Source organism: Enhydra lutris, unplaced genomic scaffold (genome assembly GCF_002288905.1).
Source record: "Enhydra lutris kenyoni isolate GAN:26980312 unplaced genomic scaffold, ASM228890v2 scaffoldscaffold3, whole genome shotgun sequence".
Classification (NCBI taxonomy): domain Eukaryota; kingdom Metazoa; phylum Chordata; class Mammalia; order Carnivora; family Mustelidae; genus Enhydra; species Enhydra lutris.
In genome coordinates, this window is record NW_019154087.1 from 64,045,567 (window position 1) to 64,070,957 (window position 25,391).

Genomic DNA, 25,391 nt, shown 5'->3' on the forward strand with positions numbered 1-25,391 from the left:
TTTTAATACAACTTAGTGATAAGTGGCATAATAAGATAATTCTGACTGGAGAGGTGAGGTTGTGAGTCATTTAATAGAGTGAGACTGGACTTGTATCTCAAAGGATGCCAGAGAGTCCTAACAAACCTCCCAGATTTATGTTTTTATTTTTCCTTTTTCCTGAAAAATTCCTTTAGATAGCTTAATTCCTTCATTCTTTCCAAGTCTTTGTTCAAATGTCACCTTCTTATTAAGGACTTCTCTGTCCTCTCCATTTAAAATTACATCCCTTACCACAGCCCTTTACTCACTTCCAGTTTCATTTTTTTCATGTTACTCACCATCTGACATAAATATATTCATTTGTTTTTTATGTCTTATCTTGATGGAACATTAGCTCCATGACAGCATGAATTGGACTGTTTTGCTCAGTGGTTTTTTCCTAGAGCTTAAAGCACTACCTGGAACATAGTGGACACTAAATAAAATATTTATTAAATTAATACTTTGTGAATTCTGAGCAAGGAAAATGACATGTGTAAAGTCAGATTGACAAAATTGGCACATTAGGGAATGTTTATTGGTCTGCTAACTGGTCTTACATGCTCTGGTGTGTAGGAAACAAAGGAGAGATGCTGAAAGGCCATTGTGATCTCATATAAAGATTATTGGTAACATTCTAAAGATACTTGGCTTAGTTCTATAGGTCAGTTCAGCAAAATTTTTCTGCAAATAGCCAGATAATAAATATTTTTCGATTTGCAGTCCATATCACAGCTACTGAGTTCCACTGTAGTGTAAAAGCAGCCATAGGCAATATGTATACAAATGAGTGTGACTATATTACAATAAAAGTTTACTTACAATAACAGCTGGCAGGTCATTTTTGTTCCTTAGGCTGTAGTTTACCATCCCTTGCTATAGGTCATGAGGAACCATTTAAGATTTTTTTTTTTTAAAGATTTTATTTATTTATTTGACAGAGAGAGATCACAAGTAGACGGAGAGGCAGGCAGAGAGAGAGAGAGAGAGAGAGAGAGGGAAGCTGGCTCCCTGCTGAGCAGAGAGCCCGATGCGGGACTCGATCCCAGGACCCTGAGATCATGACCTGAGCCGAAGGCAGCGGCTTAACCCACTGAGCCACCCAGGCTCCCCAATTTTTGAGCGGAAGTACCGTGAAAGAAGAAAGAGCTTTGGCAGCAGTATGGAAGATAGATCCCACTGGGGGAAAAGTGGAAGAGATGGGAAAAAAAAATGAGAGCTGGAGGTCAGGAGAAATGTTAGGAGGCTATTAAAGGGAAAGATTATAAAGGGAAAGATGATAAAAGCCTCAACTAGTTAAGTGGTTAAGGGGATGAATTCAGGAATGGGTTAATTCTTCAGAATTCAGCATTTGGTTGGCTATAGGGATAGAATGACATAAAGTTGTTTATTTTTTTTATTCATTTGAAGTATGGCTGACATACAATATTAATTTCAGGTGTGCAACATAATGCTTCAACATTTATATAATTACAGAGTGATCACCATGATAAATGTAGCTACCATCTGTCACCATGCAAAGTTATATTATTAACTATATTCCTTATGCCATACATCTCTTTGACTTATTTTATAACTGGAAGTTTGTTCCTTTTTTTTTTTTTTTTTTAAGATTTTATTTTCAAGTAATCTCTACACCCAACATGGGGCTTAAACCCACAATCGGGAGATCAAGAGTAACATGCTCCACCGACTGACCTGTCCATGTGCCCTGGAAGTTTGTTCCTTTTAATCACTTTCACCTACTTCCCTCAGCCCCCTACTTCCCTCAGCCCCCTACTTCCCTTCTCTCTGGCAACCACCAGATTGTTCTCTGTACCTATGAGTCTATTTCCATATTTGTTTGTTTTTTCATTTTTGGTTTTAGACTTCACATTTAAGTGAAATCATAGGGTCTTTCTCTTTCTCCGTCTGACTTATTTCACTTAGCAGAGTACCATCTAGATCCATCTATGTTGTCAGAAATGGTAAGATTTCTTTCTTTCTTCTTGTTTTATGGCTAAGTAACATTCCTCCTATCTACCTACCTATCTATATACGTACATGCACACACACACACACACCACATTTTCTTTGTTCATTCGTCTATTGGTATACCCTTAGATGGCTTCTGTATCTTGGCTATTATAAATAATTTTTTTTTAATTAGTGTTTTTGTTTTGTTCGGATAAATACCCAGAAGTGGAATTGCTGGATTGTGGTGTTGTTCTATTTTTAAGCTTTTGAGGACCCTCCATGCTGTTTTTCATAGTGGCTGTACTTTGCATTGACATCAGCAGTGCATTGGGGTTCCCTTTTCTCCACATCCTTGGCAACATTTGTTATTTCTTATTTTTTTATACTAGCCATGTGACAAGTGTGAGGTGCTACCTCTTTGTGGTTTTGATTTGTATTTCCCTATTGATAAGTAATGTTGAGTATCTTTTTGTATGTTTCTTGGCTATCTATATGTCTAAAGATGATTCGTCAGGTTTGGTGCCTGGGTTAAGGATGCTATGAATTAACAGTGAAGCAAGCTTGTAGGGTAAGTATATGAATTCAGTTTTTGGCACAGTGATGTATTTCCATAATAACAAGGAAAATATCACCTACTAGTTGAAAATTCAAACCTAAGCTTTAGAAATGTTTCAGAGGCATGTAGGATAAGAAGGAATAATAGGTGATAGTTATTATGAACTGCTCAAAAGAGTAGTCTGTTCATTTGTTCTCCACTTGCTCAGCTCCCATTATCTCCTGAGCCCACTCAAATCAAGCTTTCTTTTGTACCACGTCATTGCAGTCAGTCTTGCCAAAGGCATTGATGAACAACTTCCCTGTTGTGAAATGCAGATACTCAGTTCTCATCTTACTTGATCTGTCACCATTATTGACAAAATTAACTTGTTCTATTTTTTGTGTGTGTGTGACATTTTCTTTACTTTGTTTCTGGAGTAAGAAGCTATCCTCTCCTGGCTATCTTCTTACCTTCCTCCCAACCCAGTCTCTTTTACTGCATCATTTTGTTTTCATACCCTAAATTATTAGGGTACCTTAGGACTCAAGTTTTTAGATCTCTTCTGTATCAATACCTTTTTCCTAGGTGTCTGCACTTTCTCTCATGGCTCTCCCCTGAATTCTAGATTTATATACTTAGTTCCTTTTGAACTAGTTATATGTTCTAGGTATTTTTAAAAATATTTATATATATATTTATAAATTTATACATAAAATTATATAAATATGTATTATTATTATCATTATTATTATTTAAGATTTTATTATCAGAGAGAGAGAGAGAGAGAATAAGCAGGGAGAGCAGCAGGCAGAGCACGCAGAGGGAGAAGCAGGCTCCCCACTGAACAAGGAGCCCTATGTGGGGCTCGATCCCAGGACCCTGGGATCGTGACCTGAGCTGAAGGCAAACACTTAAGCAACTGAGTCACCCAGGCATCCCTATTTATTTATTTTAGAGAGAGGAGAGAAAGCATACTCATGAGCGAGGAGTAGAGGCACAGAGGAAGAGAATCTTCAAGTAGACTCCTCACTGAGTGCCAAGCCCAATACAGGGGTTCAATCTCAGGACTCTGAGATCATGATCTGAGCTGAAACTAAGAGTTAGATGCTTAACTGACTGAGCCACCCAGGTGCCCCTGTTCATAGGCATTTTAAACTGAACAAGTCCAATATAAAACTCAAAGAAGGGGCGCCTGGGTGGCTCAGTGGTTGAAGCCTCTGCCTTCGGCTCGGGTCATGATCCCAGGGTCCTGGGACCGAGTCCCGCATTGGGCTCTCTGCTCAGCAGGGAGCCTACCTCCTCCTCCTCCTCTCTCTCTCTGCCTGCCTCTCTGCCTACTTGTGATCTGTCTGTCAAATAAATTTTAAAAAATCTTAAAAAAAAAAAACTCAAAGAAAAAGTCCTGCTCTTTCCCCAGTGTTTGCCATGTTAGTTAAAGACAGCACCATTTACCAGTTTGCACAGGCCTTTAAAAAGCTTAGAATCTTTGATTCCTCCCTTTCACTCACACCTCATTGCCCATCCTCTCAACCTTCAAAATATATTCAGAATCTGACTAGTTATAACCACATCCATCACTAGGGCCCTAGTCCAAGTGGCCATATTTCTCGCTTCACCTGTTTGCCATGTGGTGTTTCTCTATACAGCAACAAGAGTAATCTTTTTATTTTGTAAATCAGATCATATTCCTGTACCCCAATCTCTCCAATGACTGCTCATGTAACTTAGAACAAAATTCAGGTTCTTGCTGTAGACACTGAGGTCCTATCTGGTTATCTGGCTCTTTCTCTGATTGTTCTCTTTTACTCTGCTGTAGCCTCACTTGCCTTTATTGTTATTCCCTTTCAGAAATGCCAAGTGCACTCCTAGTTTGGTAGCTTTGCATGTGATGTACTCTCTGCCTCTGCCACTTTCCCCCAGATATTTGCTTTGCTCATTTCATTATTTCATTCAGGTCTCAGCAAAAATGTCACTCCTCAGAGTGGACATGTCTGAACACCCTTTATAAAATACCACCACATCAACCCTCATTTTGTATCCCCCATTTTTTTTTTTTTTTTTTTTTACATAGTGCTTGCCACTATTTGATATGATACATACATATTAGTTTGTTTATGTCTCCATCATTAGAGCTTTATGAAGGTAGGGACTTTTTGTATTATTTATCTTGTAACCTCAGCATTTTGAACAGTGCCTTGCGTTTAGTTAGAAATCAGTGAATATTGGTTGAATGACTAAAAGAATAAATCGATTTTCTTTTTCTTAAACTTTTTTTAAAAGAAGATTTTATTTATTAGAGAGAATGAGCACACAAGCTGGGAGCCTGATGTGGGACTCGATCCCAGGACCCTGGGATCAGGACCTGAGCCAAAGGCAGAGGCTTAACCCACTGAGCCACCCAGGTGCCCCAAGAATAAATAGATTTTAAAATGTCAAGTAAAGAGGGGGTGCCTGGGTGGCTCAGTCATTAAGTGTCTGCCTTCAGCTCACATCATGATCCCAGAGTCCTAGGATCAAGCCCCGCATTGGGCTTCCTGCCAGCAGGAAGCCTGCTTCTCCCTCTCTCACTTCCCCTGTTTGAGTTCCCTCTTTTGCTGTCTCTATCTTTGTCAAATAAATAAATAAAATCTTAAAAAAAAAAAAAAAGTCAAAGCACAATCAGTGAAAGAGACTGGGAGACATTTTTAGAGAAAGAGGAGAGTACATGGCCATCCCAGCTGGAAGGGAATAGCAAAACCTAGGTCGATATGTGCTCCACATGGAATGGTGTTACTAATGCTTCATATTTTAGGAAGGGTTTTTCTGTCCACAAGACAACTGATAGCTGAAATGTCATCTGCCAATCAAGAGGTGAGAATAGTTTCATTTTCTGAATTTTTACAGTTAAGACGGATTGAGCTGTTACTGTTATAGCTTTATAAAAGAAGTCTATATGGACATCCTGTACTGGTCACATCTTGGATATTGAATTAAAAACCTATGTTATAATTGTGTATTATTAGTAATGAACATAAAATGTGTATTAACTTAAAAAATGAGTAGGATTAATACAGCATATTTCATACTTAAATTCAAGTAGAGAGAATGCAATTAAATCCTAATAGATTATAAATTTTTTAATAAACGACTATTGTAATGTTACAGGAATGTGTTTACCTTTAAGAATTAACTCTTAGGGGTGTTTGGGTAGCAGTTAAGCATCTGCCTTCAGCTCAGGCCATGATCCCAGGGTCCTGGGTTTGGGCCCTGCATCTGGCTCCTTGCTCAGCAGCGAGTCTGCTCTCCCTCTCTCTCTGCTGCTCCCCTTGTTTGTGCTCTCTTGCTCTCTCTGTGAAATAAATAAACTCTTTATTTTTATTTTTTTAATTTAATTTTTTTCTGTGTGTTCCAAAATTCATTGTTTATGCACCACACCCAGTGCTCCATGCAATAGGTGCCCCCCTTAGTACCCACCAACCCCCTTCCCTCCAAAACCCTCAGTTTGTTTCTCAGAATCCATAGTCTGCCATGGTTTGTCTCCCCCTCTGATTTTCCCCAACTTACTTCTCCTCCCCATCTCTCAGTGTCCTCCATGTTATTCCTTATGCTCCACAAATAAGCAAAACCATATGATAATTGACTCTCTCAGCTTGACTTATTTCACTCAGCATAATCTCTTCCAGTCCCGTCCATGTTGATACAAAAATTGTGTATTCATCCTTTCTGATGGAGGCATAATACTCCGTAGTGTATATGGACCATATCTTCTTTATCCATTCGTCCATTGAAGGGCATCTTGGTTCCTTCCACAGTTTGGCAACTGTGGCCATTGCTGCTATGAACATTGGGATACAGATGGCCCTTCTTTTCACTACATCTGTATCTTTGGGGTAAATACCCAGTATTGCAATTGCAGGGTCATAGGGCAGCTCAATTTTTAATTTCTTAAGGAATCTCCACACTGTTTTCCAAAGTGGCTGCACCAACTTACATTCCCACCAACAGTGTAAGAGGGTTCCCCTTTCTCCACATCCTCTCCAACACTTGTTTACTGTCTTGTTGATTTTGGCCATTCTACTGGTATAAGGTAGTATCTCAATGTGGTTTTGATTTGAATCTCCCTGATGGCTAATGATGATGAACATTTCTTCATGTGTCTGTTAGCCATTTGTATGTCTTCTTTGGAGAAGTGTCTGTTCATGTCTTCTGCCCATTTTTTGATGTGATTATCTGCTTTGTGTGTGTTGAGTTTGAGGAGTTTTTTATAGATCTTGGATATCAGCCCTTTGTACTGTTATTTGCAAATGTCTTCTCCCATTCCGTGGGTTGTCTCTTTGTTTTGTTGACTGTTTCCTTTGCTGTGAAGAAACTTTTGATCTTGATGAAGTCCCAAAAGTTCGTTCTTGCTTTTGTTTCCTTTGCCTTTGGAAATATGACTTGAAAGAAGTTGCTGTGGCCGATGTTGAAGAGGTTACTGCCTATGTTCTCCTCTAGGATTTTGATAGATTCCTGCCTCATGTTGAGGTCTTTTATCCATTTCGAGTTTATCTTTGTGTACGGTGTAAGAGAATGGTTGAGTTTCATTCTTCTATACATAGCTGTCCAATTTCCCCAGCACCATTTATTGAAGAGACTGTCTTTTCCACTGGATATTATTTCCTGCTTTGTCGAGGATTATTTGACCATATAGTTGTGGGTCCATATCTGGGCTCTCTACTCTGTTCCACTGGTCTATGTGTCTGTTTTTGTGCCAGTACCATTCTGTCTTGGTGATCACAGCTTTGTAGTGAAGCTTGAAATCTGGCCATGTGATGCCCCCAGTTTTGTTTTTCTTTTTCAGCATTTCCTTAGCAATTCGAGGTCTCTTCTGGTTCCATACAAATTTTAGGATTGCTTGTTCCAGCCCTTTGAAACATGCCGGTGGAATTTTGATCCAGATGGCATTGAAAGTATAGATTGCTGTAGGCAATATAGACATTTTAACAATGTTTGTTCTTCCAATCCATGAGCATGGAATGCTTTTCCATCTTTTTATGTCTTCTTCAATTTCTTTCATGAGTATTCCATAGTCACTTGAGTACAGATCCTTTACATCTTTGGTTAGGTTTATTCCCAGGTATCTTATGGTTCTTGATGCTATAGTAAATGGAATCAATTCTCTAATTTCCCTTTCTATATTTTCATTGTTAGTGTATAAGAAAGCAACTTATTTCTCTACATTATTTTTGTATCCTGCCACATTACTGAATTGCTGTATGAGTTCTAGTAGTTTGGGGGTGGAGTCTTTTGGGTTTTCCATACAAAGTATCATGTCATCTGTGAAGAGAATGAGTTTGACTTCTTTGCCAATTTGAATACCTTCTATTTCTTTTTGTTGTCTGATTGCTGTTGCTGTTGCTAGGACTTCTGGTACTTTGTTGAACAACAGTAGCAAGAGTGGTCATCTTTGTCATGTTCCTGATCTCAAAGGGAAGGCTGTCAGCTTTTTCCCACTGAGGATGATATTCATTGTGGATTTTTCATAGTTAGATTTATGAAGCTGAAGTATGTTCCCCCTATCCCCTCACTTAAAGTCTTAAAAAAAAAAAAAAAAGAATTAACTATTAAAAGTTTTAATTATAGGGACATCTGGGTGGCTCGGTCAGTTAACTGTCTGTCTGCCTTTGGCTCAGGTCATGATCTAAGGGTCCTGGGATTGAGCCCCACATCAAGCTCCCTGCTCATTGGGGTGCCTGCTGCTTCCCTCTGCCTTGTGCTCCCCCTGCTTATGCTCTCTCTCTCTCTCTGACAAATAAATAAATAAAATCTTTTTAAAAAGTTTTAAGTATATACATGTTTGTTAAATAATGGATATGATCAAAATGGAGATAATAATAGAATAGCTTTATTTTTGTCTTGTGAGATTTTTAAGAACATGAGTCCTGGGGCGCCTGGGTGGCTCAGTGGGTTAAAGCCTCTGCCTTCGGCTTGGGTCATGATCCCGGGGTCCTGGGATTGAGCCCTGCATCAGGCTCTCTGCTCGGAAGGGAGATTGCTTCCTCCTCTCTCTCAATGTCTACCTCTCTGTGTATTTGTGATCTCCATCTGTCAAATAAATAAATAAAATCTTAAAAAAAAAAAAACAAAAATAACGTGAGTCCTTTGACTTGCCCTCTATTGCCTCAGAAATCCCAGGATTCTGTAATCTGAAGATAAGTTAGGTTCCTTTTTTCCTCTATCAGCATGCCTTCTACCTTAATATATTCCACTGATGCTGATGGCATCAGTGTTAGACCCATTTATAAGAAAGTATTTAGCTATAGCTAATAGAGCATAATTGCTAGAAATGTATTTCTTGATACATTTGTTTTTTTTTAAAAAGCTTAAACTTCGATTAGTCAGTAGTTTTATTTATTAAAATATTCTTATTATTCTTCTGTTTTCAGACATATTTTTAAATCAGAATTTTTTAAATGCTGGAAGAAAGTAAAATTAAAATCCCACCTTTTTCATACATCCTTTGCACATTTCTGGCATATGTCCTCCCTCCCTCCCTTTCTTCTCTCTTTCTTTTGTATTATTCCATCATTATCTCTTTCACACTCACATCCACATGAGATTGAGTTTAAACTGACTCACCTGTCTCTTAACAGTGTAAAACATTCATACTCTAACAGAACTACATATCTATTCATTCTTGTTTTTATATACAACTTATGCGTACCTTTCAGATATGTGCATTTAACGACATCTCTTTAACCTTTTATGTATCAATAGATTAAATGTTGTAACTATGTACTTTTTTTTTTTTTTAGCATTTAGGTAACCTTTTACTCTTTCGTTTACAATGAACCATTATTTTGTTCTTTGATAGATATTGCTTGAAACATTGAATATTTTTCTTGTGCTACTTATATATTAGGCGGGAAAAAGAAATCTTTTAAGGCACTTAGAAAATGTTCCTGTCTTCCTGAATTATAAAAATGTACACACATCAGCTGTGATTTGTTTTTTGAACAGTGATCTTATGATATTTTTGTTCACTTAAAAATGTGGGCTGCTCATTAATATGTTTGTAGACATAGATATTAACTGTTCTCCCCCATACTCATAGCAATAAGTGTGTATATACGTATGTATTTTACAGCTTGTTCCAGAAAGGATTTAAGGTGGGCATTTTATTTATGGCAGTTACCCCTTGCCTGTTGTTTGCATTATTACTGTCCATTATCTCTTCCCAAATTACAGTTGCCTTTAAGACAGGGCTGAAATAGCACACAGCTCAGTGAAGATGTCTAGTCCAAATATAGAAGTGCAAAATGTGTTCATAGCAGGAGAGAACTATAAGATATTCAGGGTCTTCATCATAAAGTGAGGAATGTTAAGCTATACCATCATTGCTAATAAACAATAAATACATATTTTTAAAATGTGGTGTTTATTTAGTAGGAATTTGTTAAGTCAAATATTTTTGTGGACATTTTATTTTTACAAATTAAGTTTTTTAAATGCCCTTAGAATTATGTTAAATGTTTTTATGAATGGGCATAATTCCATGAATGACCTGTTTGCTTTCACTATGAGTTAAGTTGAGTCTGTAATTTTGGATTTTTATCGGGGGTCACATTAATAACAATAATAGTAACAGTAATAATAATACCAAACGTGCCTATAGAATTTTGTATTCTAAGCATCACAACAAGCCTGTGTTTCAAAATAGAATGCAGGTGAATAAGGGTCAGAAAAATTAAATTAAGGGCATGTGACCAGTAAGTTGAGTAGATAAGACTCAAACCCAATTATTCTCTCTACTGTATTAGATTGCTGTAGATTATCTATTATTTATTGGTTTGTAATTCATGATTTTTCTTTATTTAAATGTATTTGAAAGGACAGTTTTTATAATATCTAAAACCACATGATATTTATTGGATCTATCTAGAAGGATTATAGATCATTTTTCCTTCTCTAATTTTAAAAATTACTATTATTTTTATTTTATTAAAGGAAAAAATGGCATTTTATCTACCAAATAAAGAGAAACTAAATTTAAACATCAATTTGAAAACTTTGCAATATGCTGTCTATTTAAAATTATTTATAGGTACAACTCAACTCTAATCAGTTTTTTAAAAACGTTTTTCTCATTTTGGGGCTAACAAAATAAATATTTGAATTTCAAAATGTATTGGAACATGTTCATTATTTTTTCATAACTTGTTCATAACTGTTTTATTTATTAATAAAGCTTATTTTTTTTCTCCCTTCATAAAATATATCATCTTCCAAATGGTGAAAAGCAAAAATTTTGTTTTCACATCCTTTTTACTGTCAGTGTCCTCAAAGCAATATACATTAATTTTGTTACCTTGCTATTCTCATATTTGAGTTGTCAAGATTTTATAATTTAGTAAGAATATAATAAAAATTTAACCATAGCTCTATAGTAGCATCTTTTGTTTTATCTTTAGTATTGATTTTCTTATTTCTTTGGGTTAATAAATGAGTATTTTCTAGGGTTACTCAGGTATTATTGAAGTGATGGTTTTATTTGAATGGATAGAATTGGTGTCTATTAGGAGAATCATACAACCTCACTGCAGAGACCATAGCAATGGGAACCATATCTTAATAAAGAAAACTAAAGCATATGTGTGTGGTCACAACCAATCCTTGTCATTATGCCATGAAAGCCTTAGGATTTGTGATCAAAGCAATGGGTTTATCCTGAACTGTTGTATAACCTCTGGTTAAACCTTCCAGATCTTTTTTAGGAGATGATACACTACATTTTGACCATGTTACCTGCCTCTGAGACGCATCTGCCTAATTAAATGAAAGAGAGTAAAATTAGTGTCAGCAAGTCAGAAGAAAATTTGAATTATAAATATCTCTGTCTTCTGTCAGTGTTGTTTACTTATCATTTTCCACTGGTGGTATAAAGAATTTCTGAGCATATGTTTTTTATCCAGAGCTGAATGTTCTGTTCTGATGAATGTAAAACATACTTTACATTGTAAATGTACATTAGAAGTATTAGACATAATCTTTGACTGTGTTACTAAATATCATCTGTCAAAAGAGATAATTTTGAACTTAATATTTGGGTGTTAAGGCATGGTTCTTTTAGGAAGATACTTTTAGGATTAAGTTGGAATTCTGCAAGTATAAATACTTAAATGTCACTATATCCATAGTAAAATTTAGGCATTATATATACTTTTTTGTCAAATGTTTGTATCTCAGTTGAGTTCAGTGTATTTGTTTTATAACAAGAGGGTATTCCATTCCCATCAACTGGTTTATTTATGCAGATTTTCTTATAATGAAGTTGTAAAATGTTTTAGGTATATGTGCTCACTTCTTTATTCAACGTAATTGTGCTTATTTGATGATGTTTTTTATACTAAATGTAAATTCTTTGTAGTCTTTCTCTTCACTGTTAATTTGTTGGAAATATTTATCTTTAAATTCATGTTCATTTTTGGGGGAGTGTCTGGGTGGCTTGGTCAGTTAAGCGGCCAGCTGTTGATTTCTGCCCTAGTCATCATCTCAGGGTCATGAGATTGAGCCTCCTGTGGATTAGGGCTCTGTGCTCACCGAGGAGTCTACTTGAGATTCTCCCTCTCTCTCTGCCCCTCCTCCCAACCCCCACACTCTCTTGATCGCTCTTTCTCGCTCTCTGTCTCAAATAAATAAATACATCCTTCTTTTTTTTTTTTTTAAGATTTTATTTATTCGAGAGAGAGAGAGAGAGAACAGGAGCTGGGGTAGAGCAGGAGAAACAGACTCACCATTGAGCAGGGATCCTGACTGGGGGGGGGGGGGGGGGGGGGGCTCCAACCCAGGACTGTGGGATCATGACCTGAGCTGAAGGCAGAAGCTTAAGTGACTGAGCCACCCATGCACCCAATAAATCTTTTAAATAAATAAACAAATAAATTTATGTTCATTTTTAAAATGTCCTGATGGGAAAATTTTTTTTCTTATTAAAAAAAGCTGAAATTCACAGCATGACATTCAGGGCTTTCTACACTTTGATCCTACCTATATCTCCCACTGCATGTATTTAGTCCTCTCTAAACCAATTACATCATTCTTCATCGATCATTAGAAGCAAGTGATACCCATATTTCAGTCTCTATATTCCCCTGTCAGGACTTTCTGGTCTTTCTTCTCTGGTTATTTATTTCTTATTTTAAATGCCATTTTTCAATCAACAGATTTTTACTGAATACCGAATATGTGTTACACTCTGTGCCTAGGGTTTGGAGGTTTAGTGGTGAACAGGATAGGTAAAGTCCTCAATCTTTTTTTTTTTTTTTTTTAAAGATTTTATTTATTTATTTGTCAGAGAGAGAGAGAGGGAGAGAGAGCAAGCACAGGCAGACAGAATGGCAGGCAGAGGCAGAGGGAGAAGCAGGCTCCCTGATGAGCAAGGCGCCCGATGTGGGACTCGATCCCAGGACGCTGGGATCATGACCTGAGCCGAAGGCAGCCGCTTAATCAACTGAGCCACCCAGGCGTCCCTAAAGTCCTCAATCTTATGGAGCCTTCAATTTAGTGGGAGATAAAAGTGAACAGACAATTACAGTACAGTTTGATGAGTGTTGTATTAGGGAAATACAGTGTATTATGCTATTTACCCTATAGCTTTCTCTTTCCACCCCAACTTTTAGACATCATTTTCTCTTTTGAATTCCTAGACTGCTGTTTGTTCCCACTACCAGTTATGTTCTAATAAATATATTGTTTCACTTTTACTTAGCAATTTAGATACTCATGTCTCTACATCCCAGATCTTAACACAGTTTTCTAAAAGAATAAAAACCAAATAAATACTTCTTTGTGATAATGATGTGTTCTGTTACCTTCATAAGCCTACCTAAGGCTTAATAAAATAATCAAAGAAGAGGAACTTATTCTTTTATTTTTAAAATTTTTTATATTTTAACTTTTTTTTTTTTATTTGAGTATAATTAACATCTAGTGTTATTAGCTTCAGGGGTACAATATAATGATTCAATAATTCTGTATGTTAAAATATTTTATTAATAAAATAAATTACCACATTGTGTTTATATTTCTGCTCATACTGCATTCTTCCTACTGTTTTGTCTCCTTAGGGTAATTATCACTAAATACACTGGTGTCTTTTTATTATTGGAGTATAAATTCATAATTACCAACTCAAGTGTTTAAGAAATGTCCCAATTTGAATTCAGATCTTCTTCATATCAGGCTAGTAAGAAATTCATTCACAGTCATTAGAGAATAGAGCAGGGACCTCTTTTTCTAGTCTGTGATATCTAGAAATTGGCCTTCACATCTTTAGTCTATCTTGTTTATTGGTCATATCCTCATTGTCAAAGACACATAGCTTTCTGGAAGCTTTTTGAAAATAGGCAGCTCTACTTGGGTTAAGAAATATTTGCTAATTACAAAGAAATATTTGCTGATTACAAAGGCACCATGCACTAATTTCCCTAAGTATACCATCATGAGACTACTACGTTGGGCAGTTGGGCAGAATGTATGTGCTGGCACTTTACTGAAGGAAAGAATAGGAGCTGAAATCCAGCATGTGGTACACTTACCAAACTGAGTTCCCTTTGGCTCTGTTAGCCCAGAAGGGTTGCCTTTTTCTAATTCATGCATAAGTACTGTATGGGCAGGCCATGACCCTGATCATCATTTGCTGTCCCCTGGGGTATAAACTTAACCTCTTCATCCCTTCCTCTTCCCCTCAGGCCAAAAGAAAGCTGATTGTATATAGATTTTGAGAAATTTGTTTCCCAAATCTTGGGAACAATTTCTTTCTTCTTTAGCTTCTGTACTTAACATACTAACTTTTGATACTGCTTCTTCCTGGACATCTTACATAATCTCCTCTGTTTGCTTAGACTTTGACAAAAGACAGAAAAAAGATGTCTTCAAGAGGCTTCCACTCTAGACACTCCATATGTTCTACAACTATCTGACTGCTTTTTTGAAATTGGTGGGGTATGGGGTAAGAAGTAAAAAATAGAGAGTAAATTGGTATCAGTAAATAACAATTGAAATATTAATCTTTATTTTCATTTAATAAATTATTAATTTTTAACTTTGAAATATTTTATAATGCCCATTGTACAAAATTTACAGGATATCTATCTTTAGAAGGAAATCACAAAATATGTGGTAATTAAATGGAAATTGATGATTTACTCCTTTCCTCCCAGCATGATATCTGAAAGTTTAACATAGTACACTAAAAACTTTGAGTTTAAAATTGCTTTCTTTGTATTTTTCATCAAAATTTTTTTGTTGTTTTATGTGTGATTTTTGCTCCATTTAGCTAAATTAAGTGAATTTATCATTAGGGTGTGCTGTCAATATTAAAGCAACAAAGTCATTTAAATTCATAATAAATTTATACGTTTGAATATAGTGTGCCAGGAACAAACTATATTTCTGTTCGTTGAATTTAGAACTTATAAAAGAATGAGGAAGAGCATTTCTGTTTTGTACAGTTTGTTTAACAACCTGAATAAAATGACACATGTAGAAGATAGAGACAGATACACAAAATCATAAGAATTTTAGTGCTAGGAATGTTTGAAGACTTCATTTGTATTAAAATTTTTATGAAATGTCATACTTTGAATATAAAGGTATGGTCCTCCCTCTTGTTGTAGAATAAGATTTGGGAAAAGTAGCATTCTTCTTTATTAGCACAAGTAATATGGAATGAAAGTAAGACATTTTGGTAAAATTTCTCAAAGTTGCAGTTTATTGAACGCACACTTCAGCAAATTAATAATAGTTATAACATAACATCTTCATATTTGGGTAAATAATTAAAGTATACTATAAAAATCTTCCTGTTTGATTAATTGTATTATAAATATATGTGTATATATATATATATATAAATATATACATATTTTTAAGGAGAACTAGTTTCTTATTATGAAGGAGTAAAAAGTTTTTTACTTTTTAAAAAATTACTTAGAATATATGCTAAAAACTTGTATCTAAAATGTTTAGTATTATGTATCCTGTATAAGTAGAACTCATGCTAGTTTGATGATGAAGGACACAGGTTTTAGAGTTTGACAAATCTTGATCTAAGGTCCAAATTTATCATAAATTAACTGCATAACCTCAGGCAAATTACTTAACTTATTTCAATCTTAGTTCATTTTTAAAATGGAGGTGATACCTTGTAAAGTTCTGTGATAAGATTTATTAAGAGTTTATTTTAGTACCTGACTTATCTCAATAAATGTTACTTCAAATATATCCAGTGTAACTTTTTGTTACATAAAATAACACACATGTATCTTTCACTTTTATCAGTTAAGACCTATATGCATCATTTTTGGAGATGAAAGTCTTACTATTTTTGTGTGATAACTTTTTTCATTCACGGTTAAACTTTTAAGAGGTTCTTCCCTTTTGGAAAAAATTGTTCAATTTAAGTGTTTTTCAAGTCAAGTTTTCAATCAGGTGATTGTCAGGCATTTGGAGGACAAGCTCATTTCTACGCTGCTTAGTTAATTATTGTGATTGTAAACAAAGGATGTACAATTCAAAGTCCAGCAACATTTCGCATGGATGACGGAGGTGATAATAGCTTAATTCCTGCTGGATCTTTTTTCTTTGCTCTGGAGAGTTCATACTGACCTTGTCCAAAATCTGATGACCTCCCTATTTTACTCAACTGTTTGGAAAGCCAGGCCTGCCATAGCTGGCCCTGAGGGGGTATCTGAAAGACCACTGAGTCACTGACCCATGTCAAGACTGGATTTGAAGTCTGGTCTACAGGACCTCTGAAATAGTTATACATGAGACTTATTGTACACAAAAACCTAACTAGCTGCATTTTTCTGCTTATAAAACACCCTATTGAAGTGTGTTTTAAATGTTCTTAGTAGAGTCATATATTTAATTTACCAAGTTTTTTATTGCAGGTCATTTTCTAGAGTTACAAATTTTGATCTCTTATCAAAGGTAGTATATTACAACTAAACTTGAGTGTTTTGAAATATGAGCAAAATATATTGTTAAGCCATGGCTAACTGTAATGAATATTTTCCTAGTTGATGAAGGGACCAATGCAGTGGCATTTTAATACTTATAAAGATTTTGTTTTTTTCTGGCAAAAGTTCCACATACCTCATAAAAAATTTAGTTTAAGCTGTTATTGTTATAGCATGTTAATGTGTTTATATTTTATCAAACCTCAGCTAATACTCAAATGTTGGTATTTAAAAGTTTTGAGATGATAACTGTCCTGAAAGGAAGCATATAACCAACCAATAAGGAATTTGGTTGGATGAGATCTGTCTACCTTAATAATAGCTTAGTATCAGAGCTACGATATATTGGGAAAGAAAAAAATTCCCTATGTTTATTTTGTTATAATTCTGCACAATAGGAAATGACCATGTCCTTTTATGAATATGTAGTCAGTATTCTACAGTTTATGACATTATCTTTTATTTTTATATAGGAGTTGATCCCTGAATTTTATTATCTCCCTGAGATGTTTGTCAACTTCAATAATTATAATCTTGGAGTGATGGATGATGGGACAGTAGTGTCTGATGTTGAACTTCCTCCTTGGGCCAAAACCTCAGAAGAATTTGTTCGCATAAACAGATTGGTAAGATAGTAATCATCTACTCTGTCTGTCATGAGCCTCTTCTCAAAGTATCTTTCATATGTTGGTATAATCATTAACCCTTGGTTTTCTGGACAAAACTATAGTTAGTAGAGATAACTGAAAGTGACATAATAGTTCGTGAATTTCCATATAAATTTTATTAAATTTTATTGCCTTGAAAAGTGTAACGGTTTCTTTTATTCTTTTATGCAGAATTTAGGTTACTTTCATATGCACATGATAATTCAGAATTAACTGAAACTGGAATATATGCTTTATGCAACATGAGTTTCTTGTACCAAGAAAATAGCATAATTCTATGCTCCAAGTTAGAAGGTCATTGCACATTTTTGGTAATAGAAACAAGATTTTCTTGTTATATCTTGTATTTTTTTCAAGGGACTCTTCATGTAATATTTAGAACGTGAAAACTTAAAAACTTAAAAGCACAGTAATCATTGTGTTCTTCAGACTCCTCCCTAGTGAACTCTTTGAAGTCCTCTCTTCTGTGCATTCTTGTATTATTTCATGAAAAAGTAATACATCTTTTCCTTTTTGCCTTTAAGTTTCATTAAAGTTTGGAATCTAGGAGCTTTTCTCTCAGTTTTGAAAAGTAGTATCTCTGTCATACTCCATACTAAAAGTGAAATCTAAAGGTACCTGACTCGCTCAGTTGGTGGAGCATGCAACTCTTGATCTCAGGGTTATGAGTTCAAGCCCCATGTTGGGTGTAGAGATTCCTTTAAAAAGAAGAATAAAATCTAAATTCCATTGTGTTTTTAATTTACACTTAAGGAAAATTCTTGCATTTTATATTTCTAAGTCACATTTCTTACCTTTTATACCAACATTTGTATTTTAATCCTGTCTTCCAGATCCTAATTGCAATCCATTTATTACTCAAATTTCACATTTTATGTACACTGAAAGTAAGCAGGGTGGAATGAACATAGGCCTTTAAGTTAGACCAATTTTCCCAATCCTGGATGAATCACTTTGCTACTTTTTGGACTCTAGGCAGTTTAATTTTTCTGAGCTTTGGTTTTGTCATATGTAGTCTGGAGATTATGAATATAGAATTTTAGATACTATATAAAATACCTAGAATATTCTTTGGCTTACAGTTGGCACTTGAAAATTAGTACCTAACATTATTCTTTCGCAGTCTTCAGATACGTGTTTTACTGTTTTTACTTTTACCCCATGTGTTTTGGAGGAATACAGTTAAAATGAGTGTGTAATACAAAGATTAGCTCTCACAGATACTGAGGGAGATGTCGAACTTTAGATGTGACCGTTGTCTATGGTTGTATGATTCCACACACCCCACCCAGGGATTCATGAAAATCAATAGAAGGTATGGTTATTCCATAATTATTTTCTTCCAGTGATTACCCTTTTAAAGTACATTTACTGAGGTATAATATATGTGCCATAAAACTCACCTTTAAAAGTATACAATTCTTTGAGTTTTAGTAAATTTATACAGTTGTGTAACCATCACCATAATCCAGCTTGAGAACACCTATCTCTCCAGGAAATTTCCTTGTACCTGTTTGCAGTCAGTTTCTGCTCTGGGACTTTTTGTCCCAGGCAGCCACTGATTGTCTCTATAGTTTTATTTTTATTTATTTATTTATTTATTTATTTATTTATTTATTTATTTATTTTTAAAGATTTTATTTATTTGACAGAGAGAGATCACAAGTAGGCGGAGAGGCAGGTAGAGAAGAGAGGAAGGGAAGCAGGCTCCCTGCTGAGCAGAGAGCCCGACGCGGGGCTCGAACCCAGGACCCTGGGATCATGGCCTGAGCCGAAGGCAGAGGCTTTAACCCACTGAGCCACCCAGGTGCCCCATATATAGTTTTATTTTTTTTAAGAGATTTTATGTAAATGGTATCATGCAATGTGTAGTCTTTGTGTGCCTGGCTTCTTTCATTTAGCATGATATTTTTGAGATTTACCCACATTGTTGCATATTGTATTATATTGCTGCATAATATTCCAGTGTATAGATATATTTTTGCATACTTATTTACCAATTCATGGACATTTGGGGTTCCGAGTTTGAGCCTATTATAAATATTTATGTATGTCTTAGGGTGAACATCTGTTTTCATTTCTCTTGGATAGATTCCTAGGAGTTTAATTTCTGGGTCATATTAGAAGAAGTTGCCAAGACTTGGTATTGTCAGTATTATTTATTTTAGCTGCTATAGTAGGTATCTCATTGCAATTTTAATTTGTATTTCCCTAATGACAAATGACATTGACTACCTTTTCACAGGCTTATTTTCTACTCATATATGTTGTTTGGTAAACTATTAATATCTTTTGCCTATTTTTAAATTGGGTTTTTTCTTATTTAATTGTAAGCGATCTTCATATATTCTTTGTAAAAGTTTTTTATCTAACATATGTTTGTCTTTTCATTTTTTAATGGTTTCTTCTGCATCCCAGATGATTCATCATTTTTAAAAAATGGTTTTCCTATTAGGTAGATATAAAATAACATTTATGTAATATTTGAAAGGTATAAATAATCATCCTCATTCTTCAGGAATATATTTTTAAGAAAAAACTTAAATCATGTTCTGATTGTTTTATTATTGGAACACTTTTTTTTTTTAAGATTTTATTTATTTATTTGACAGAGATCACAAGTAGGCAGAGAGGCAGGCAGAGAGAGAGAGAGAGAGGGGGGAAAGCAGGCTCCCTGCTGAGCAGAGAGCCCGATGTGGGGCTCGATCCCAGGACCCTGGGATCCTGACCCGAGCTGAAGGCAGAGGCTTTAACCCCCTGAGCCACCCAGGCACCCCTGGAACACTTTCTTAAATATTATTTAACATTCTAAGTCTCAAGAGAATCAGCTCTCTATTAATTATTACCATTTAGTACTCTTAAGAGTGTCAAGAGGTTTGTTAGAGTATTTAGTTTGCTTTAAAAGAGTAGAAGGCAAACAAACATCTGAATAAGTAATACTAAAAGCATTCCAATAGTATTTTGACAAGTAAGGAAATTTAATTGTGTAAATTGAGGTAAGCTCCTCTCCTAATAGTACTTCCCATCTCTGCTCTCACTGTCATTACCTCAGAAAAGCCATGTCAGTTTCGGATGGGCTTCCCAAGGGTACCATAGAAAAGAAGGTAGCAACTTATTCCATTGTTTTCAATCAGATTCCAGTTGCCTGCCCATGAAATTATATACAAAATAGCATTTTACAATACTAATTGCAGATTTATTATAGCTAATCATTAACTTTATTAAACATTTGTGCCAGTGATTCCTCTTCCTGTGAGTTTTATGTCTTTGTAGTTTAGGCTCTGAATAAGCTTATATTCTTTTTTTTTTTTTTTTTAAGATTTTATTTATTTATTTGACAGAGAGAGACACACATTGAGAGAGGGAACACAAGCAGGGGGAGTGAGAGAGGGAGAGGCAGGTTTCTCAACTAGCAGGGAGCCCGATGGAGGGCTCGATCCCAGTTTCCTGGGATCATGCCCTGAGCTGAAGGCAGACGCTTAAGGACTGAGCCACCCAGGCACTCCTGAGCTTATCTTCTTAACTGTATAAAAATTCCATTGCAAATTTTTTTATACTTGAGTTTTTAATTATGTTATGTTAGTCACCATACAGTACATCCATTGTAAATTAAATGCAAACATAGTTTACGGTCAAATATTTATATCTCATCTTTGAAATTTATAATTAGAAAAAAATACTTGATTTTACTTACCATGTGTCTTTATGAAAGAATCCAATAACTCATACACTTTCAAAAATATTCAGTATACACCTATGATGAACAGAGCTTTCCTACAGTACAGTCTGTATTGATTCATTTTATAACTTCCTCTTTCTATAAGTGATTAAATTATTAGTATGGTATTTTGTGTATTTGTTAGCATGTTATCACATAAGGGTTTTATCCTCCTTCTCTTTTTGGTTTACCTCTTCAAGTCCACAGATTTTATGCAGTGATTGTAGCTCATGAAATGCATACTACTTTGATCTGTGACCTTTTTGTGGTGCTAATCGGGTTCCTGATATCATTATACCTTACTCATTAATCATATTTCCTGCAACCCGTCAGGCAGCCAGACAGCACAAGTCCCTGTTTTCAGCCCTCTGTTGGCAGGTTTCTGCTTTTCCAGATTATTACAGACGATACTTTGGCTTCTCATAGCCAGAGCCACATCAAGCTGTGTGTTACAATTAAAGTCAGATGGTCCTCAGGTTGAACAGGGATATAGTGTTGCAGCTGTCTCTCTTCCTGGAACAAACCAGCACCAAGAACAGATGATCTATAGGACAGTGAAGAATAACAGATTGTACAGTACTCCGCTGGTAGCAGGGGATCACAGAATTAATTAACTGACATACTCATTTTAAGATACCCAGCACTTTTTTTTTTATGTATTTGGTTGCCCAAATATTAATTCAAGTGGATAAGATATTTTTAGGAGGATGATTTTGATGGTCGACTGGTAATGCCACATTTTCTCTTTTTGTTAGAGGACCATAAGTACTATCTTACCTAACCATTTTAATTCTCAGAGCTTTCTATAGGTAATGAAGATCTTATTTTCAACTTGATTTCCAATTGGCAAATTGGCTAAAGTGTAGGATTTATGTACGGAAACAATATCCTGTGTATTTTAGAAAGAAAATCCACCTATCTGATTAGTCTTTCAGGTAAATAAATTATATTTTCTTTATTCTGAACCGTTGGAATCAGGGTAAAACGAAAGCAGTCTTAACTACATCCCAGAGATTGGTCTGTGTTATTTATTATTACCTGAACCAGAAAAAAAAACATTTTTATTCCAAATACTGCTTCAGAAATAAAAATGAGAACCAGGCTTTCATACTTTAAAATAATGTAACACTGTATGAGTTCAGACGGCTCATCATTTATCTTTTATGATATAATGTTGATGTTATGGACCTATATTATATTGCCTCTTAGACCCCTCAAGTTTTAAGTTGAAGTAAGAGACAAACCCATACTCTGAACAGTAACGATAGGTATATTTATGAAAAGTTGAAATGGAACATTTGGTTTAGCTGAAGGATATATAATTTATTCAAATTGTAATAAAAGAAATTCATTCATTTAAAGCATTTACTGAGTAACTATGTACCAGCAATGTTAGACTCAGTGATTAAGATAATCAATATCTCTACTTTTTTGGAGGTTCCTTCATTTTTGATGACTTAAGTTTTTGAAGTAGAAGGCTTCTTAAGGCTGAGAGGTAGCATGAATCTAATAAGGAAGGCTTCTGTTGATGGATTGCCCTGAGGTTACCAGTTAGAATCACATTTGCTTTTGTGTATCTTCTGTAGCTTTCGTCTTCTCTACTATTTCAGACATAAGTAGTCACTTCCTTTAGAAGGTAAAGAAAAATAAAATGAGTATTTTGTCTCCTTTCCAGATGATATATAGACAACTTAAAAATGATGATATACATTTTTATATTATTGTCTGAGGAAAAAAAATAAAATTTTCAGATTTTACTTCTCTACCAACCTTATTTTTTTCCTGATGATAAATTTAAATTTATTCAACTTAAACTTTCATATTTCTTATATCTCTGAAGGAACTAGGTCAATCTTATATAACTTTTTCCTTTGAATTAGGAAAATTTACAAATCTCAAGTGATGACAGCATAGTTGGAACTACAAATCTATGTCCTTAATGAAAAAGTGCTATATACACATATAGCAAGACCTATGGCTTGAGATGACTGAGTTTACAATGATATAGCAATTTGGTTATTATATTAGCATATTATGTTCCAAGTTGCAGTGTATAGCAAAAGTTTTATAAAGTTGAAAGTTTTGAGATTTGAAAGAGATTGCATTTTTAAAATTTTTTAACCTTTATTCATATCCTTGCTTCTATTTTTTGAGAAATGGCATTTAAAAGTATTTCTTAAGAGAGCTTACCAGGCAATATTTTTCTATTCCTTGGAGTAGAAATACCAGGAGCTAACATACTTTTATTATATTGTTCCTTTTCCAGTTTCTTTTTCATTTTCCACATTAATAGTGATGTGGCCAATGTAAATAGCCATTATGGTTGTAGTTATTAATCATTCTCAACTGTGGACCTATCCTTCCCACCCCCTCCCCATCCCCTACAGTGGTCAGATCCAAAGCTCCGGGAAATGGGAGCCAGCTATGTGTGAAGTTTGGGGGGAAAAAAAAACAACAACAAAACCTAAAATTACTATTGTTCAGTTTGCTTTTGTCCCTGATAACTAATTTACTTTGAAACTTCTAGTTTAAAAAGGACATCCAAGTAGGCAAAAAGAGGTACCATGTTGTTAGGGTATTAATTCTCCCAAACTTATTTATAAATTCAATGTAAAAACCAGTTCAAGGGGGACGCCTGGGTGGCTCAGTTGGTTAAGCAGCTGCCTTCAGCTCAGGTCATGATCCCAGCGTCCTGGGATCGAGTCCCGCATCGGGCTCCTTGCTCGGCAGGGAGCCTGCTTCTCCCTCTGCCTCTGCCTGCCACTCTGTCTGCCTGTGCTTGCTCTCTCTCTCTCTCTGACAAATAAATAAACAAAATCTTAAAAAAAAAAAAAAAAAAAAAACAGTTCAAGGCCCAACAGAAATATGACAAACAGATTACAAAGGGCAACAGGCCAATTATAGCCAAGACCTTCTCTGAGAATAAGAACAGGTTTTGGGGACTTGCTTTATTATATATCAAGAATTATTATAAAGCTGTAGTAATTAGGGGAGATTAGGAGAAATAGACTAACTGAAGTGAACACAGAATCCAGAATATGTTGAAGATCTGTGGAGAAGGAACTTTGGGTTATGGTGTTGAGAGAGTTACTGTATTAGTTTCTTAAGGCTGCTATAATAAAGTACCACAGACTGGATGGCTTCAACAACAGAAATTTATTGACTTGCAGTTCTGGAATCTGAAATCAGAGTTTAGCAGGGTTGGTTCCTTATGAGGGCAGCAAAGGAAGAATCTGTTATAGGCCTCTTGTTGTCTTGCACACAGCCATATTCTCTGTATCTCTTTATAGCATTCTCCCTCTATGCATGTCTGTCTCCATGCCCAAATTTTCCATTTTTTTAAAGATTTTATTTATTTATTTGTAGAGAGAGAGATCACAAGTAGGCAGAGAGGCAGGCAGAGGGAGGGGGGAAGCAGGCTCCCTGCTGAGCAGAGAGCCCGATGTGGGGCTCGATCCCAGGACCCTGAGACCATGACCTGAGCTGAAGGCGGAGGCTTAACCCACTGAGCCACCCAGGTGTCCCCAAATTTTCCATTTTTATCACAACACCAGTCATATTGGGTTAGGGACCTACCCTACTACAGTATGACCTCATCTTAACATAAGTAATTATATAAATAGTGAGCCTATATCCACATAATGTCATATCTTGAGTTACAGAGTAGTTGATTTCAACATATGAATTTGGGGGAATACAATTCAACCCATAATAATACCAATATGGAAAAAATTAGATCAGAACCTTACCTTATACCACAAACAGAAATTAAAGTATATTAAAGCTTTAAATGGGAAGAAAAACTATAAACTTTTAGACGATAATACAGGAAGATTTTTTTGTGATCTTGGAATAAGGAAAGGTTTTCCAAACAAGAAGTAAAAAGTGAAAAATGACATAGCACATTAGTTGGTTTTTGGATGTTAAACCAACCTTGCATTCCTTAAATACATTACACTTGGATGGTATAAATCCTTTTAATATATATAAGGTATTTTTGTTGTTGTTGGTACTACTTTGTTGAGAAATTACTACTTTTGAGGATTTTTGCATCTGTGTTCATGAGGAATATTGGTATATAGTTTTCTTGTGATATCTTTGACTTTAATACCAAGATAATATTGGTCTTACAGAATGCGATATGGTTAAGTATTCCTCTTCCACTATTTTCTGAAAGACATTGTGAGAGTATTTGGTGAGGTTCACCACTGAAACCATCTTGACATGGGCTTTTTGTTAGATGAGGATTTTAAATTACCAATACAATTTTTTTTTTACTTGTTTCAAGGTTTATTCGCATTTTCTATTTTCTTCTTGATCAGTTTCAGTAATTTTGTATGTTTCTAGAAGCTTGTCTATTTAACTTATTGGTGTAAAGTTGTTCATAATATGCCTTATTTTAATATTTCTAAGGTTGGTAGGGATGTTACCTCATTCATCCCTGATTCTTGGTTATTTATATCATCTTTTTTCTTGGTCAGTCTGGCTAGCTAAGATTTTGTTTTTTT

At 35.1% G+C, this 25,391-nt stretch overlaps 1 protein-coding gene across 1 annotated transcript in view; it reads left to right on the forward strand.

Moving 5' to 3' along the window:
• Window positions 1–25,391, forward strand: part of LOC111153330 (LPS responsive beige-like anchor protein) — a 754,899-nt gene that overhangs the window by 592,204 nt on the left and 137,304 nt on the right. Inside the window, exon 47 of the mRNA XM_022512304.1 lies at window positions 16,971–17,123. Coding sequence (XP_022368012.1) covers window positions 16,971–17,123 — 153 coding nt within the window. The remainder of the gene's footprint in view (window positions 1–16,970; window positions 17,124–25,391) is intronic.